Below are 14,971 nucleotides of genomic sequence, written 5' to 3' on the forward strand. Positions count from 1 at the left end.
TCAGAATGAGAATGTGGTGTTGGACGGTGGTCTCCATCAGTTGATGAGGGAAGGGCTACGGAAGACCTCCCTTCTTGTGCCCTGGTGTCTGTTAGCTCAGATTGCCTCCAATGGGACGGATTCCGTCAGGGAGGGGGAGTCCTCCTTGGTGGGCCTGAAATTCTGGTGAGAAAAAATTTAAAAAAAATGCAGGCAGGATACCATCATCCTGGCCTAGATTGCGAAGTCTGATTAGATCACCCTTCTGGGACTTGAGCATCCCCAGATAATAACCTGTTCCCTTGCAGGCAGAAAACAGAATCAGAGACCCTGCTTCTAACATCTCCATGTGGCCAAACATTTCCCAGAGGTCTAAATGCGAAACAGGCCTCCCCTTACCTGTAGGTTCCACTATTCTGGGTGGACCTCCCAAAGAGGCTACGTAACTATTTGTAATGACTCTGCTTGAGCCAGCGTCTCCTCAGTTCATATGTCAAGAGGAAGCAGACGGGAAGCTGGAAACCGGATTTTTAAAAAATTTTTATTTTATTGGAGTATAGCTGATTTACAATGTTGTGTTAGTTTCAGGTGTTCAGCAAAGTGATTCAGTTGTGCATATACATATATTTATTCATTGTTTATATTTTTTTCTCATATACATTATCCCAGAATGTTGAGTCTACTCAGTATTCCCTGTACTATACAGTAGCTCCTCACTGGTTACCTATATTGTATATAGTAGTGTGTGTTTGTTCATCCCAAGCTCTTGGTTTATTCCTCTCCCCTATGTTCCCCCTTTGGTAACCATACATTTGTTTTCAATATCTGTAAGTCTGGGAAACTGGATTTTAGAAACCGGCTGGTGCACAGCAGGTGAATCCTGGCCCCAAGCCCTCTGGGATGACCCCACGTGCATCAGTGTGGAGGTTCTGGGTCATCTGATTCCTCATGGGCCCAACCAGCTGCCTTTCACACTTTACTGTGTGTGGGATTCACCAAGGGAACTTGTTGACTTGCAGATTGTGACTCAATTGATCTGGGACAAGGCCTGAAATTCTGCATTTCTAACCTGCTCCCAGGTGATAAGGCTGCTGCTGGTCCCCTACCAATACTTGGATACTTTGAGTAGCACCTCACGCTGAATCGTCCCACACGCTGAGTTGCAACTTTGTTCCTCTTGGACCTGCGGTATTGGCATCACCTGGGAAGTTGTTAGAGGTGCAGATCTTTAGGTTCCACCCCAAACCTACCGAATCTCTGCATTTTAAGAAGACTTCCAGGGGGTTTATATGCACATTAATGTTGGAAAAGCACTGGCCTGGAAGACCTTTCCGGGAGGCTGGTCTGCCTAGAGCCAATGGCTTTGTGAAGCGAACTATGATTTTAAAGCACACAGCTTCTCATATAAAGTCTGGATATAATGCAATGTTAGAAAGGAGCACTAGTCTCGTAAACCAGGGGGCCTATGTCCTTAGGGAATCAGCCCTGCAGAGGGAGGATGGCTGGCGGGTCTTGACAGAGCCATCTTTCAATGAGTAGCAAGATCCACCAGAGGGAGCCAGAGCCCAGGAAGTGACTGCAGGGATAGGTGGCAAGGCGGGAGGAGAATCCCCGACTTTCTGTGTATGACTTGCGCGTGCACACACACACACACACACACACACACACAAACACATGCAAGCACAAACATGTACACACAGCCCTTGATAGCCATTATAATAATAAACTGGAAAATGTACTTAAAGAAAAAGAGGTAGAAAATAAACATTAAAGTTAAGATCAGGGTATGAAGTTAAGAAAGTTCAAAGGAATAAAAATGTTTTCAGAGAATAATATAAGAGAAATCATAAATATATATGCCATATGACATAGGAGAGTATCATTCCGACTTAGGATAGGTAATGATTTCTTGAACAGGACATCTAAAGCACTAACCATCAAGGAAAAGACTCATAAATTGAGTGCAGCTGGCATAAAAAAACATCTTTAAGAAAGGACAGAGGTTAGTCAAGAGTGGGAGCAGGGCTTCCCTGGTGACACAGTGGTTAAGAGTCCACCTGCCAATGCAGGGGACACGGGTTCAAGCCCTGGTCTGAAAAGATCCCACATGCCGCGAAGTAACTAAACCTATGCACCACAACTACTGAGCATGTGCCCTAGAGCCCATGAGTCACAACTACTGAAGCCCACATGCCTGGAGCCCATGCTTTTGCAAGAAGAGAAGCCACGGCACTGAGAAGCCCGTGCACCGGGACAAAGAGTAGCCACCGCTCACCACAGCTAGAGAAAGCCAGCTCAGCCACGAAGACCCAACACAGCCAATAATAAAATAAATACATAAATTTATTTAAAAAAAAGAGTAGGAGCAGCTACTTGCAAAATATTTTACTGGCAAAGGGCTCATATCAAGAATATGTAAGGAAGTTGTACATATCAATAAGAAAAAATATTAGAAAAAATGGACAAAAAACTTGAATAGATGTTTCACTAAGGGTAATCTCAATGGGCAAAAGAAAGTGTTCAACCTCATTTGAAATCAGAAAAGGGCAAATTAAAGCCGCAATAGATATCACAACATACCCACCAGTGTTGGCAAGAGGGAATTCTCATAGATGATTTGTGGGGTGGTGAATTGTAGAGACATTTTGGAACAGAGCTGAGAATTCTCTAGGAAATGGAAGGTACTCATGTCCTAGGACTCAGCAATTCCACTTCTAGGCACGCGCCCAACAGAATAACCCCAAGGAAACATTGTACAAGAATGCGACCCTCCCCCCAAATCCAAATATAAGCAACAGAAGGCTGATTAATAAATTATAAGACAATTACGCTAAACAACAATGAAAATGAACTCAAGTCAAGCATTTCAATAACAGAGTCTGAAAAACATAATGTTGAGGGAAAAACCCAGACACAGAGAATGCATACTATGTGAACCTGTTAATACAAAGCTCAAAAATCGGCAAAACTATAAAAACTAAACACCTGATACTAAAAAACTATTAAAAAGTTAACCAAATCATTAAACCTAACACTTATAAGTAGGTTTGAGGGTTACTTTTCTGTGTCAACTTGATTAGGCCTAGTGCCCAGTCATGGTTTGGTCTGATCCACTATTCTAGATATTTCTATGAGGGTGTTTTTGATGAGATTAATGTTTAAATCAGCAAACTTTGAGTAAAGCAGATTGCCCATTGTGCCATAATGTGGGTGGGCCCCATCCGATCAGTTGAAGGCCTGAATAGAACAAAGACTTACGTCCCCTGAACAAGAGGAAATTCCGCCAGTGGACTTGAACTTTGACATGGGCTCTCCCTGGGTCTTCAGCCTACCAGACCACCCCCACAGATTTTGGACCTTCTAGCTTCCACAATCATGTAAGCCAATTCTTTAAAATAAATTTTTCTTTGACTCCAGAGGCCAACCCAAACCTACCATTGCCATGGTGACATCGCTTCTGGGCAGAGTGGCAGGGTGCCCTTTCTCACTCTCCTTTTCCCTGATGCCTGGAGGAGCTGAGTCCTGGCAGTTCCACCCTTTTCTACCTGAACCTACTGGGACAAGGCCACAGCTTTTCCATCTCAATACCTGGAGGTGGTACATGGCCAGCCCCAGAATATCCCCCATCAGCCCACAGTCCACTGCTGATGTCTCTGTGTATTTCCTTCTACTCTTTTTCCCTCTTGCATATTTGTATGTTGACAGCATCCAGCTCATACTCCATATGTTTTGTATTCTGTCTTTTATTAAATATCACATCACCTCATGAGCATATTATTGGAAATTTGACAAAGACTTGATTTTTTGATAAGTCCATAGTATTCTATCATCTATCATTCATTGGTTGTTCCACAGATATTTGTTGTGTGCACACAATGTGCCAGGTGTTGTGCGGCTTTGCAACCAGCTAAGTGTAGGACAGATATGTGAGTCAATGAATACAGGGCAGGGGGCACTGTCTATACTGCTCAGAGGTGCTTGTTGCTGATTTCCTGGTTCACAGCTGTTCTAGGTAACTGAACTTGCCCAGGTAAGTGAGAGGAGCACCAGTGTATTTTAGGTGGCTGACATGCATGAGCACTGGACCGAGTTCTAAATATCCCCACTTTGGGATGTTTCCTGGCAGAAGCAAAGGAAAGCTTTAGGACCAGTACTTGTCAGAGACATCCTCTTCTGTGAGCCGCTTCTCTACTTTTTAAACTTATTTTTTCAATATGTGATATGCTCATATGGTTCTAACATTCAAGAGGAAATAATAATGCACACAATGAAAGGGCTCATTCCCACCTCTTCCTCATCTGCCAGTACCCACCTCTGGTAATCGTTTTTATCATTTTTTTGTATGTATTATTCTAGAGTTTCTTTATGCAAATACAAGTACACATGCTTATTTTTTCCTCTCCAACACAAAAAAGTTATTCACAATTTATATACTTTTGCACTTTGCTTTTTGCACTAACAATATTTCTTAGAGATATTTCCAAATAAATAAAGATTTTTTTTATTACACTTATAGTCCCATTACTCCTATTAGTATTCTATTGCATGATTAACCATAACTCTAACCAGTCCCCTATGAATGGACATTCAAGTGTGCCATTAGGTTTGTCATCTCAAACAAGGCTGCACTGACAACCATTTGCATATTATTTTATACACGTAATTGTTGGGTCAAAGGGTAAGTTCATTTGTAACTTCTGATATATATTACCTAATCACTTTCTATAGGGGTTGTGCCAATGTACATTCCCACCAGACACATTCTTGACCCCACGTTGGGGCAGGAACCCAAGATGATTGCTTATTGAGTCGACAAGCTGAGCATCAGCTGTATACCAGATCCCGTGATAAACAACCCCAGCGCAAAGAATGAGATGCTATTGGCACCTGCTTTTGAGCAGAGGAGAGACAGACCTATTGGACAACCAAGTCAATACGCCACAAAGCATTATAGCACAATACAGGAAATGCTATGAGAACGTGGACAAAGGGACAGTTTATTCTGCAAGGAAATCTTCAGGGGAAGCAACAGTGAAGCTGGGCCCTAAAAGACAAGCAAGTTGTCGAGGGGGTGAGAGGTAATTGACACATGGGGGGATCGTGTCTAGAAGCTGATTCCAAGAACCACAGTTAGAGTTCACGGACGGAGCATGAGGAACTAAGATTGGAAAGGCAAGCCGTTACCAGGGAGAGACTTTAGCTGATGAGTCTTCAGCCTGAAAGAAAGGAGCAGTCTTTGTGGGCTTATAAGTGGCAATGATGTGGTTGGGTCATCTCCCAGCCACACTCTCTGCCCACTCTGTTCCCCTGGACTCCAACGCGCCAGGAACATGGCAGTGTGTGTCCATTTCACCCCAGGGGACCATGTGATGCCAAAACTCAGACCTCACAATAGTTCCCATGTAGGCCAGTTATGATGCAAGAAGTTTGTGACTGTCCCTTGGGTTCCCATTAAAACTGTCTTAGAAACTCCAGGCACTGACACCTCCCATCCTAGCCTATTTCCAGAGTATGATCAGAGAATGGGAGGATGGCTGTCAGAAGACTGGAAAACAGAGGGCTAGAGAGTTAAGGGCCCAAGAAAGGAAGACTACAGAGGGGAAGTCAAGTAAGAATGGACCGCCAGTCCAAGTATTTAATATAAGAGATTCCTTTCAGGATAAAGGCTCCCTGTGCTGTCAAGAGGATCTATGTTCTGCTTCACCATTGGGGTGAGTATTACCTGTGCTTCTGGCCTATTCCTTCCCACCCATGTCAAAAAGCGGCCAAGTGGAGGAGCCCACCCTGTGGCTGTAGAGACCTTGGTCACAGTGGACCTATCTTGACTAATGTAGAATCACTCTTTGTGAGACTTCCAATTCCAAAAGGGAAAACCAAGAAGACCCTTTCCGAGTTCTAATACACCTCTCTGCCTTCCAGGATATGGACCAAATTCTACAAATCAGACCCACGCATTGCCCTCGGGAAATACTCTCCCTTGGAAAAGGAGATCCTAGTAAGTGCTGCGAAATTTATATGCAGGGAGGCCTCATGGAATAGGGGTTAGGCTAGGGGATCCAGAGGTTCAAAAGCCACCAGCAATAGAGATAATAAGTCTCCCAAACAGTGAACTGGAGTCGGCTGAGTCAGCTGGTGGCTTCCACACTTTCACTGAAGAAGGAAAATACTCTTTTATTTAAAAGTCCCAAGTAGGAATATAACTATAACTGGTAACAAATCATGAAAGCTGCCTTTTCTTGAGCCCTTATCTTGTGCTAGTTGCTTTCATATATGTTGTCATATGGAGACCTCACAGGTGCCTTTGAGATCAATTAAATTCTGTCAAATTCATAGCAGGTAATAAGGAGAGTCAGGATTTGAACCCAGGCTCATCTGACCCCAAAGATCTGCCCTCTGTCTCACTACACAGGGGCTCAGGCACCCTCAGCGATGGCGGGCAAAAGTGCCACTAGTTAACTCTTCCCGTGGGTGACCCCCTGCATCCGTCCCGTTGAGATTTTAGCCTTCCCCTTCCCGTTCTTAGCGTCTAGGTGGCGTTCACACAGTAGCAGCCAGGAGGTTTCTGACTTATAAGCAAGAGGAAGAAAGGAAAATGCTCAAGGAACTACAGTTGCTGTCTTCAGACTACAAACAGGCGGTGGAATATAAAAAGGAACATACCCCTTCTTGTGCCACCTGCGGGCCCCTAGAGAAATTATGGACGGCGAAGGTGATGGTGCCCCCGGAGGAGTTCCGAATGCCACGACGGGAGAGGCTGACCATCAGCAAGCACATAGAACGGATGCAGCTTGCTCGAGCCCTGAGGAATAAGCAGTTTTTACCTTATATTGAAAGATTTAGGAGCTCTTCACTTCTGTCAGGAGGAGGCCTGGGCCTCATGGCAAGGGACAAGGCTGGGGGAGGCGAAGACGTCGGGGACACCGATGACTGTGATGATGCGCATCGAAAGGAGAGAGACGAGGCAGAGAGCAAAACCACGAGGAGACAGGAAATAAAGATGAACGTAATCTTCAAGTCAGAAGAACCAAAAAAATGTGGAACGTACCATCCAAATGATCTAAAACCATTCCTCCCCACCAAGAAAGCAGAAAGGTCCATCACTGGCTTATCAAACAGAAATCTTTTGCACCTGGCTGAATTCCCTGGAGACCTGATGCTGATGAATCAGGATTTTATATCACGGGGAGTTCACCCCAGGGATGTGTCGAAGGCCACCTACCTGGAAGATGAGAGTGCCTGGAAAGAGAACATGCGCAAAGCTGCTTCCCGCCACTATTAAAGTTTTATTTATTCCCGTGGTAACCGAGCATCCTGGTCCTTATTACTCCTGCAGCTCTACGCCAGGTGGCTTCCCTCTTTTCCTTTCTTTTTTATTTTGTATTGGGGTAGAGTTGATTAACAATGGTGTGGTAGTTTGCTGTACAGTGTACAGCAAAGTGATTCAGTTATACATATACATGTATCTATTGTTTTTTCAAATTCTTTTCCCATTTAGGTTATTACAGAGTATTGTGTAGAGTTCCCTGTGCTCTACAGTAGGTCCTTGCTGGTTATCTATTTTAAATATAGCAGTGTGTACACGTCAATCCTAAACTCCCAGTTTATCCCCCCCCCCCTTAGTAACCATAAGTTCGTTCGCTAAGTCTATGGGTCTGTTTCTGTTTGGTGGCTTCTCTCCTTGTCTCCTTGTAGGACCCGATCTCCAGGGGGTCCTCAAGGTAAGACCTAGCTGCTGAGGCTTCCTGGTGTCAGGCAACTCTTGGCTCTCAGCTGCTCCCCCTCCCCCAACAGCCCAGGCCTTCCCAGGATGCAGACTCTTCCTTTTCATCTACTCCCATGGGGCCTGTATCAGTTACCTACTTCTGTGAAGCAAATCACCCCCAAATTTAGTAGCTTACATCAACAATCATTAATTTAGGTTATAATTCTGGGGGTCAGCAATTTAAGCTGGTCTCAGCCGGGTTCCTCATGGGTCTGCAGGCAATGGCAGGTCACTTGGGTGGCTCTCTTTCTGGGAGTTGAGCCAGCAGCTGGGTCAATGGGAGTAATGGGTTATATCTTTCCTCCTCCAGCAGCTCCAGCAGGCCAGCCCCAGGCTTGTTCACAGGGCCACTGCAGAAGCCAAGAGAGTGAGTGAAATTTTGCAAGGACTCTTGAAGCCAAGGCTCAGAACAGGCTCACCATCTCTTTGCCTCATTCTCTTGACCAAAGTAAGATACACGGTCGGTCCAGATGCAAGGGTGGGTAAATGGACTTCATCTCTTGATGGGAGGAGGTGCAAAGTCATACTGCAAAAGGCATGAACTCAGGGGGGAAGGTAGAGACAGGACCGTGGCTATAGTCAGTCTGCCACAGAGTCCCTGGGGCTGGAGCTGGGACCAGCCTGTAGCCTAGAGAAGGGGAAAGAACACTGCTCAGGAAGGAGGCTGTCCAGACTTACAGGCTAGAGATCTGTCCCATGCTCTCCATTTCTTGCCTAGACATGCAGCTTCTACCTTGGAAGGCAGAGCCAGCCCCTTCCCAGCCTGATCTCTGGTGCCTTCCTCTTCCATGCAGCCAGGTGACTTACACCCTCCCCATCAAGTCAAGTGCAGGCATGGGGCACCCAAGGCTGTAGCATGCACAATTCCTTTGGGCATGTCAGGAGGAGGGTTCAAGGCCCCTGAGGTGGCAGATCTGGAAGATGCTGCAGTATTTAAGAAGATGACACGTTGGTTTATTTCTTATCTGCATCTGAAGCCCAGAAGTATCCCTCGGTTAATCACACTCTGTCCTCAGCAACTCTGCACGCAGTTGGAAAGACACTGAGCTTGTCCATGGGGACAGCTTCCAGGGACAAGGCCAGCATTCTTTATAGATTGATCCTCTGTGGGCTTTTCACAACCGGCTCTTTCAGAACCACAGCTCCCCTCCAAGCAAGGGGGCCTTATGGGCAGGAGGCCCACCCTCTCCCATTTTCCAGGAGAACTCCATTGACAACAGCCACAGGTTAAGAGAAAGTATTGTATCAGTAGCTGCTATTGCCAAGACAGCGATTCAGAGAGATGTAGCATCATTTCAAAGTCATCAGTGGAAGAATCAGTATAAACCAAAGGAGTGCTCTAACTTTTCAATGGAGGCAAAGTTGGAAATTGGGGAGAAGGAAAATATTATTTTCAATGTTGATATGACTTCTCCAATGGATATAAAAGTGTGAATATCAAAGCAACACATGCAAACTCAAACTGGTTTGCAAATTGTAAATCTATTTAACTGGATCCTAAACATTGCTGAAGATCAGCTCTGCAGTGTGGTAGAAAGTTCTTTGCACGAGAAGGGAGGGGATCCGTGCTCTTCTTAGAGATCCCCTACCAACCGGCTGGGAGGTATGGGTAAACCATGAGGCTCTCTGTGACTCAACCTCCTCAGCAGTTAAATAAGCTTGTCAGCTAGAGGATCCCCAAGGTCCCGTTCTGGGATTCATTTAATGAGCTGTTTGCAGTGGAGTTTGCATTGTTCACCATCTGCTAAGTGTCACAACCTGAGAACTGTGTTACAGCGCCAGGTGGTGCTGGTCCAGAGACATCTTCACCAATAGTCACCTCTGAGAATAAACTGGGGAAGGTGTTAACAGAGTGCAAGATATTGCTGTACTAGCTGTTGTCAGTAACAGCCTTATTTATTTTTTCTTTCTTTCTTTATTGGCTGTGTTGTGTCTTCGTTTATGCACACGGGCTTTCTCTAGTTGCGGCAAACAGGGGCTACTCTTCCTTGCAGTGCATGGGCTTCTCATTGCGGTGGCTTCTCTTGTTGTGGAGCACAGGCTCTAGGCACGTGAGCTTCAGTAGTTGCAGCATGCGGGCTCAGGAGTTGTGGCACACGGGCTTAGTTGCTCCGCCGCATGTGGGATCTTCCTGGACTAAGGATCGAACCTGTGTCCCCTGCACTGGCAGGCGGATTCTTAACCACTGGGCCACCAGGGAAGTCCCAGTAACAACCTTATTGATAGTGTCATTTTAATTACAATAAACATTAATTACCTGGGGCCGTCCAGAAATAACCCACAGTTAACCGCACAGTCTGTGTATGCGTGTGCCGTCTTCTAGGAAGTACCTATGAAAATAACCTTAGGTCCAGATTTGAAATTTTAAACGCTTCTGAAAAATCTCTGGGTGAATTATGTATTCCTCTTAACTGCTTACCTGGAGTTATATGACACACCCAGATGATAATATTTGATAAAAAGATAAGTGACTTACGGAGCCCTGCAAGAGCCTTAGGCTATGGTGGAATTTAATTAAAAATTTATTTTGTAATGAGAAGCTGCTGCAGAGCACAGGGAGATCAACTCGATGCTTGGTGATGACCTACAGGGGTGGGATAGGGAGGATGGGAAGGAGGCTCAAGAGGGAGGGGAAATGAGGATATATGTATAAATACAGTTGATTTGCTTTGTTGTACAGTGGAAACTGGCACAACAGTGTAAAGCAATTATACTCCAATAAAGATATGAAGAAAAAATTTATTTTTTATTTTTTAAATTAAAAAAATTTTTCACTGAAGCGTAGTTGATTTACAATGTTTCAGGTATGTAGCAAAGTGATTCAGCTATATAGTATATATGTACATATGTGTATATATATTTATATTTATATACTTTTTCAGATTCTTTTCCATTTTAGGTTATTACAAGATATTGAATATAGTTCCCTGGGCTATGCAGTAAGTCCTTGTTTATCTGTTTTATATACAGCAGTGTGTATCATCTGTTAAACCCAGGTTCCCAATTTATCCCTCCTCCCGGCTTCCCCTTTGCTGACCGTAAGTTTGTTTTCTAAGTCTGTGAGTCTGTTTCCTTTTTGTAAATAAGTACATTTGTATCATTTTTTTTAAGATTTCACATATAAGTGATATCATATGATATTTGTCTTTCTCTATCTGACTTATTTCGCTGAAAATGATAATCTAGGTCCATCCATGTTGCTGCAAATGACATTATTTCATTCCTTTTTATGGCTGAGTAATATTACATTGTGTATTTGTACCGCATCTTCTTTATCCATTCCTCCCTCGATGAACACTTAGGTCGCTTCCATATCTTGGTTGTTATAAAAAGCGCTGCTATGAACCTTGGGGGACACGTATCTTTTTGAATTAGAGTTTTTATCTTTTTTCAGATATATGCCCAAGAGTGGGATTGCTGGATCATATGGTAACTCTATTTTTAGTTTTTTAAGGAACAATTTTGGAATTTAAAAAGCCTCTGGCCAACAGCCCAAAGAGACTTCTGGTAAGGATAAATTTAATTTGAAATTTCTAACAATTCTTTATTCCCTGAGAACTCTGATACAAAGCAGGCTTGTGGGACAAGTGTTAGATTAAATTTTCCCCAAAAGTGCAATATTGGGTTATCCAATAGAGGCAAAAAGAGATAGATATATAGATAGATATTTCAGAGGAGAAAAGAATCTGATAGTTGATTTTCATATAATCTTAAGGTAGTCGTTATTGGAAAAAGTCAGACCTTCTTTGGACTTCCTTACATATACAGTTTGGTATCAGTTTTATTTTGAATTCTTATGGAAACAGACCTCATCGTCTTTTCTATTGTTAGAAACAATACAGATCTTAACCTGGCCTTGCCCGAGTCTCACAGGAGCTCTGTGGAGTCAGATAGGGCTAACTTATAGGGGTGGTGTCTGAAGATGGTGACCAAATAAGCGGGAAGATTCTGGGCTGAAACATCTGGCTAGCACTTTGGACATAGCCAGACCTTTCGCTCTGTTTCCTGAAGAGACACTGTGTACTTCCTGCTATAGTTCACCCCTAGACTGGGTCTGTCGCCCCGCTCTGGGATCCCATAGCAACCTGACTTTGCTCCCTCCATCTTCCCCGTGTCATCTTTCCTCACATATAACCCGCTGGGTGATGAGCCATTTGTGTGACCCCAGCACCTAGGCTCAACTGAATCATTCTGGCAGCCCTAGTGCCTAGCACACCATCTGCATGCCATAAATCACTACACCATTGTCATGAGGGGACATTTATATTCTTTAAGAGCTGGTACCAGGACGTATATTAGGGTAAATTGTCTTCCTTAAGGAAAAATACCTTATAATCCATTTTGAGCTGGAACAGGATACTTGAGGAGCCCCTGAAAAAAACAAAAGAACGGTTAGGGCTTCTGCATGGGGAAGTGAGAGGAAGTTTCAATTTCCTCTTGAAAAAGGGAGGAAGAAGGAAGAGAGAGGAGGGGGTAGCTAGTGGTATGGAATAAGGCAGGTAGTGCACGGGGTGAGGGTTTTTTTTTTTTTTACATGTAAAATCCCCAGGTGGCGCTGAAAAGGAAGACTTGGACTCCACACTCTACAAGCTTACAAGCTTATAAACTAGTTGAAGAATGAGACAAATATTCAAAAATGTTACTACTAGGGAGCCCCGCATATGCAACCTTATCTCCCTCTCTGCATCGTGAATCTCCAGTTTCAGCAAACAGGCTTCAGAGTCTGCCCTGAAGGAGATGCTGAGAGTTCAAGGACCACAAGGGCTGTGGCAGTGGGCACAGCTGGGTGCAAATCCTTGCTCCATTACGAGGTGGGCTGTGGGAGCTCGGTCAAGTTACCAGACATCTCTCAGCTTCAGGTTCCTTACCTGTAAATGGAAGCAATAATGTGTCTCCTTCACAGGGATGCTGGAGGATTAAATGAGATAATGCATGGGAAACACTAAGAACAGTTAATCCAGCATGAGGCTTGGTAACTACTTCATATCAGCTGAGAGTTTATAATATCTCAATCTCTGTTATTATTATTGGGTTCAATCTGGTCGACGCCTTCTATATAAAAATTCAATAAAATATCTCTGCTTTTCTCCTGTTAATCTGTCTTTGTCAGTTTAACTTTTAGACCCATTCAGGGAGCCTAAGAAGGTTGAAGAAAAGTTTTCTTCCCCTATAATATGCATGTCTGCTATTTCAGTTCGGTGTTTCATCAAAGTCTCCAAAACCCAGTGAAGCTGTCAGAAAAGACCGCCTGATGAGCACCAAAAATAATCAGGGGCTTCCCTGGTGGTGCAGTGGGTACGACTCCAGGCTCCCGAGGCAGGGGGCCCGGGTTTGATCCCTGGTCAGGGAACTAGATCCCACATGCGTGTCACAATCAAGAGTTTGCATGCCACAACTAAGGAGCCTATGGGCCACAACTAAGGAGACTGCCTGCTGCAACTAAGGCCTGGCAGAACCAAATTAAAAAAAAAAGAATGATCAGAGGGAAATATGCAAAATATAATGCTTGGAAACACCCATCCTAAAGGTTTATGTAAAACAATTCTTAGTGACTTATGTAACCTTAAAATTTTTGACTGGCTTTCCAAAATCAAATCATGGAAACTGTGACACCATCACAACAATGGCTCGCATACTGCTACCCTGAGCTACATTTTCATATTCACATTGAATAAAAGAGGCTCACGATCTGTTTGAGTCATACCACTCGCCTTTGGTACAAACTCAGAATTCTTCATATGAAACAAAGCTGGGAAGTTCAAAAGACTTAATTTTCAGTGAAAATACCCCCATTCCTATACAGATTAAATCATGCTCTTACAGCATCTCTCTTTTCCTTTTGTATCCTGTGATAACTGCCACCTTAGAGATCAAGCACAAAAGATTTAAAACCCACAAAAGTACCCTAATGCACCAGTGAATGTTCACCACATTCCACTTAGATTCATCACTTACCATTTGGTAAGTGCTTGCTGGTGAGTAGTATAGCTTTTAGCTTCTTAGCCATACATTACCCTGATGTCCTTTCCATCACGGCTTTTGACAATTCAACTCATCCCCCATATCAGGGGTGATTTTAGCAATTTTTGAAATAGAGGGTATAAGGTATTCTTTCCTGTTTAGAGGAGAACATTTTCCACTTAAACCTGAAACACGATTGCTTTTCAAGAGACATCTGGCATTCTTAGTTTCAAAATCATGGTGGTATTCAAGGGCTTGAAATAGTGGGAGAGTGTGTGGGGGAATGTTAGTTAATTTTATTTTCATCCTAATGAGTACCAGGTTTATAAGCATCAAACAGTAAACATTATAACCATAGAAACTATTCCTCCAATAGCTGAAGGAAGAAAGGACTCATACATCTGATCTCCACTTGCCCCTACATCCCAGCTGTCTGTGCACATAAGTGTGGAAGAGGAAGAATTTCCCCCTTTACCCTCTCTAGGTTCTGTGCCTGCTCTAAGAATTAAGTTGATGTTAGACGGATTAACCACTGGGGAAAAAAACAAATTTAATTATGTGTGTATTTAAGAAGCCCCATAAAGATGTGAGACTCAAATGGTGTCTAGATGATTGGAACTTATAAGCCATCCTGAGCTAAGGAAGAGGATAGGAATTTGGAGCTTGTAGGTGAAGAGAAGGCAGTTCAAGGCTGGATGGGAAGAGGAAACGTATGGGAAACAAAAGTTGCCTTTCCAGGCAGATAAATCTCAGGTGAAAAAAAAAAAAAAGATCTCTGGGAGTAGCTCTCTTTCCTTACAAATGTCCTTTCTAATGGAAATTGCCTTTATGAATATAGATTTCCCTTACAGAAGGGTACCTTCTACTCTGTTTTCAGAGCTTCTGCTGCATCTACAGTTTCTCAGAAATAATCAGCTCAAAATAATCCTTATGTCAAAGGGGCATATTTTGGGGTGGCCTGTTCTGCTGCTCTTCATAGATTTTCTGATTTTTGAATTATCCTTGTTTACTTGGAATAAATGCTGTATTTTCATGATTATTTTTTACACTGCTAAATTCGATTTCCTAAAATTCTATCCTATTCTATTTTATCGCATGTTTGCATCTAAATTCATGTTAGTTTTGTTAGTCCTTACCCATTATCATATCAGATTAAAATTATATCAGATTTTCCTAAACTTGTTAAATGAGCCAGTAGACATTTTACCTTCTCTAAGATATTTTAAATAATATAAGAATTTTTGAAGAGTTTAATTTAATTTGTTTTTT

The 14,971-nt window shown here is 43.3% G+C and overlaps 1 protein-coding gene across 2 annotated transcripts; it reads left to right on the plus strand.

Annotated features, from left to right (window-relative positions):
* Window positions 1-5,469: 5,469 nt before the first annotated feature.
* LOC130853763 (uncharacterized protein C10orf120 homolog) lies at window positions 5,470-7,258 on the plus strand. Of its 2 annotated transcripts, XM_057736078.1 has the most exons (4): window positions 5,470-5,690; window positions 5,899-5,974; window positions 6,503-6,743; window positions 7,128-7,258. In XM_057736078.1, exons 1-4 carry the CDS (start codon window positions 5,491-5,493, stop codon window positions 7,256-7,258), a joined length of 648 nt encoding a protein of 215 aa, XP_057592061.1. In that variant the 5' UTR covers window positions 5,470-5,490. The 2 variants fall into 2 exon arrangements, with proteins under 2 accessions (XP_057592061.1, XP_057592060.1); XM_057736077.1 differs by having other exon boundaries at window positions 5,491-5,690; window positions 6,503-7,258.
* Window positions 7,259-14,971: the final 7,713 nt, after the last annotated feature.

Source organism: Hippopotamus amphibius, chromosome 5 (assembly GCF_030028045.1).
Source record: "Hippopotamus amphibius kiboko isolate mHipAmp2 chromosome 5, mHipAmp2.hap2, whole genome shotgun sequence".
Classification (NCBI taxonomy): Eukaryota; Metazoa; Chordata; class Mammalia; order Artiodactyla; family Hippopotamidae; genus Hippopotamus; species Hippopotamus amphibius.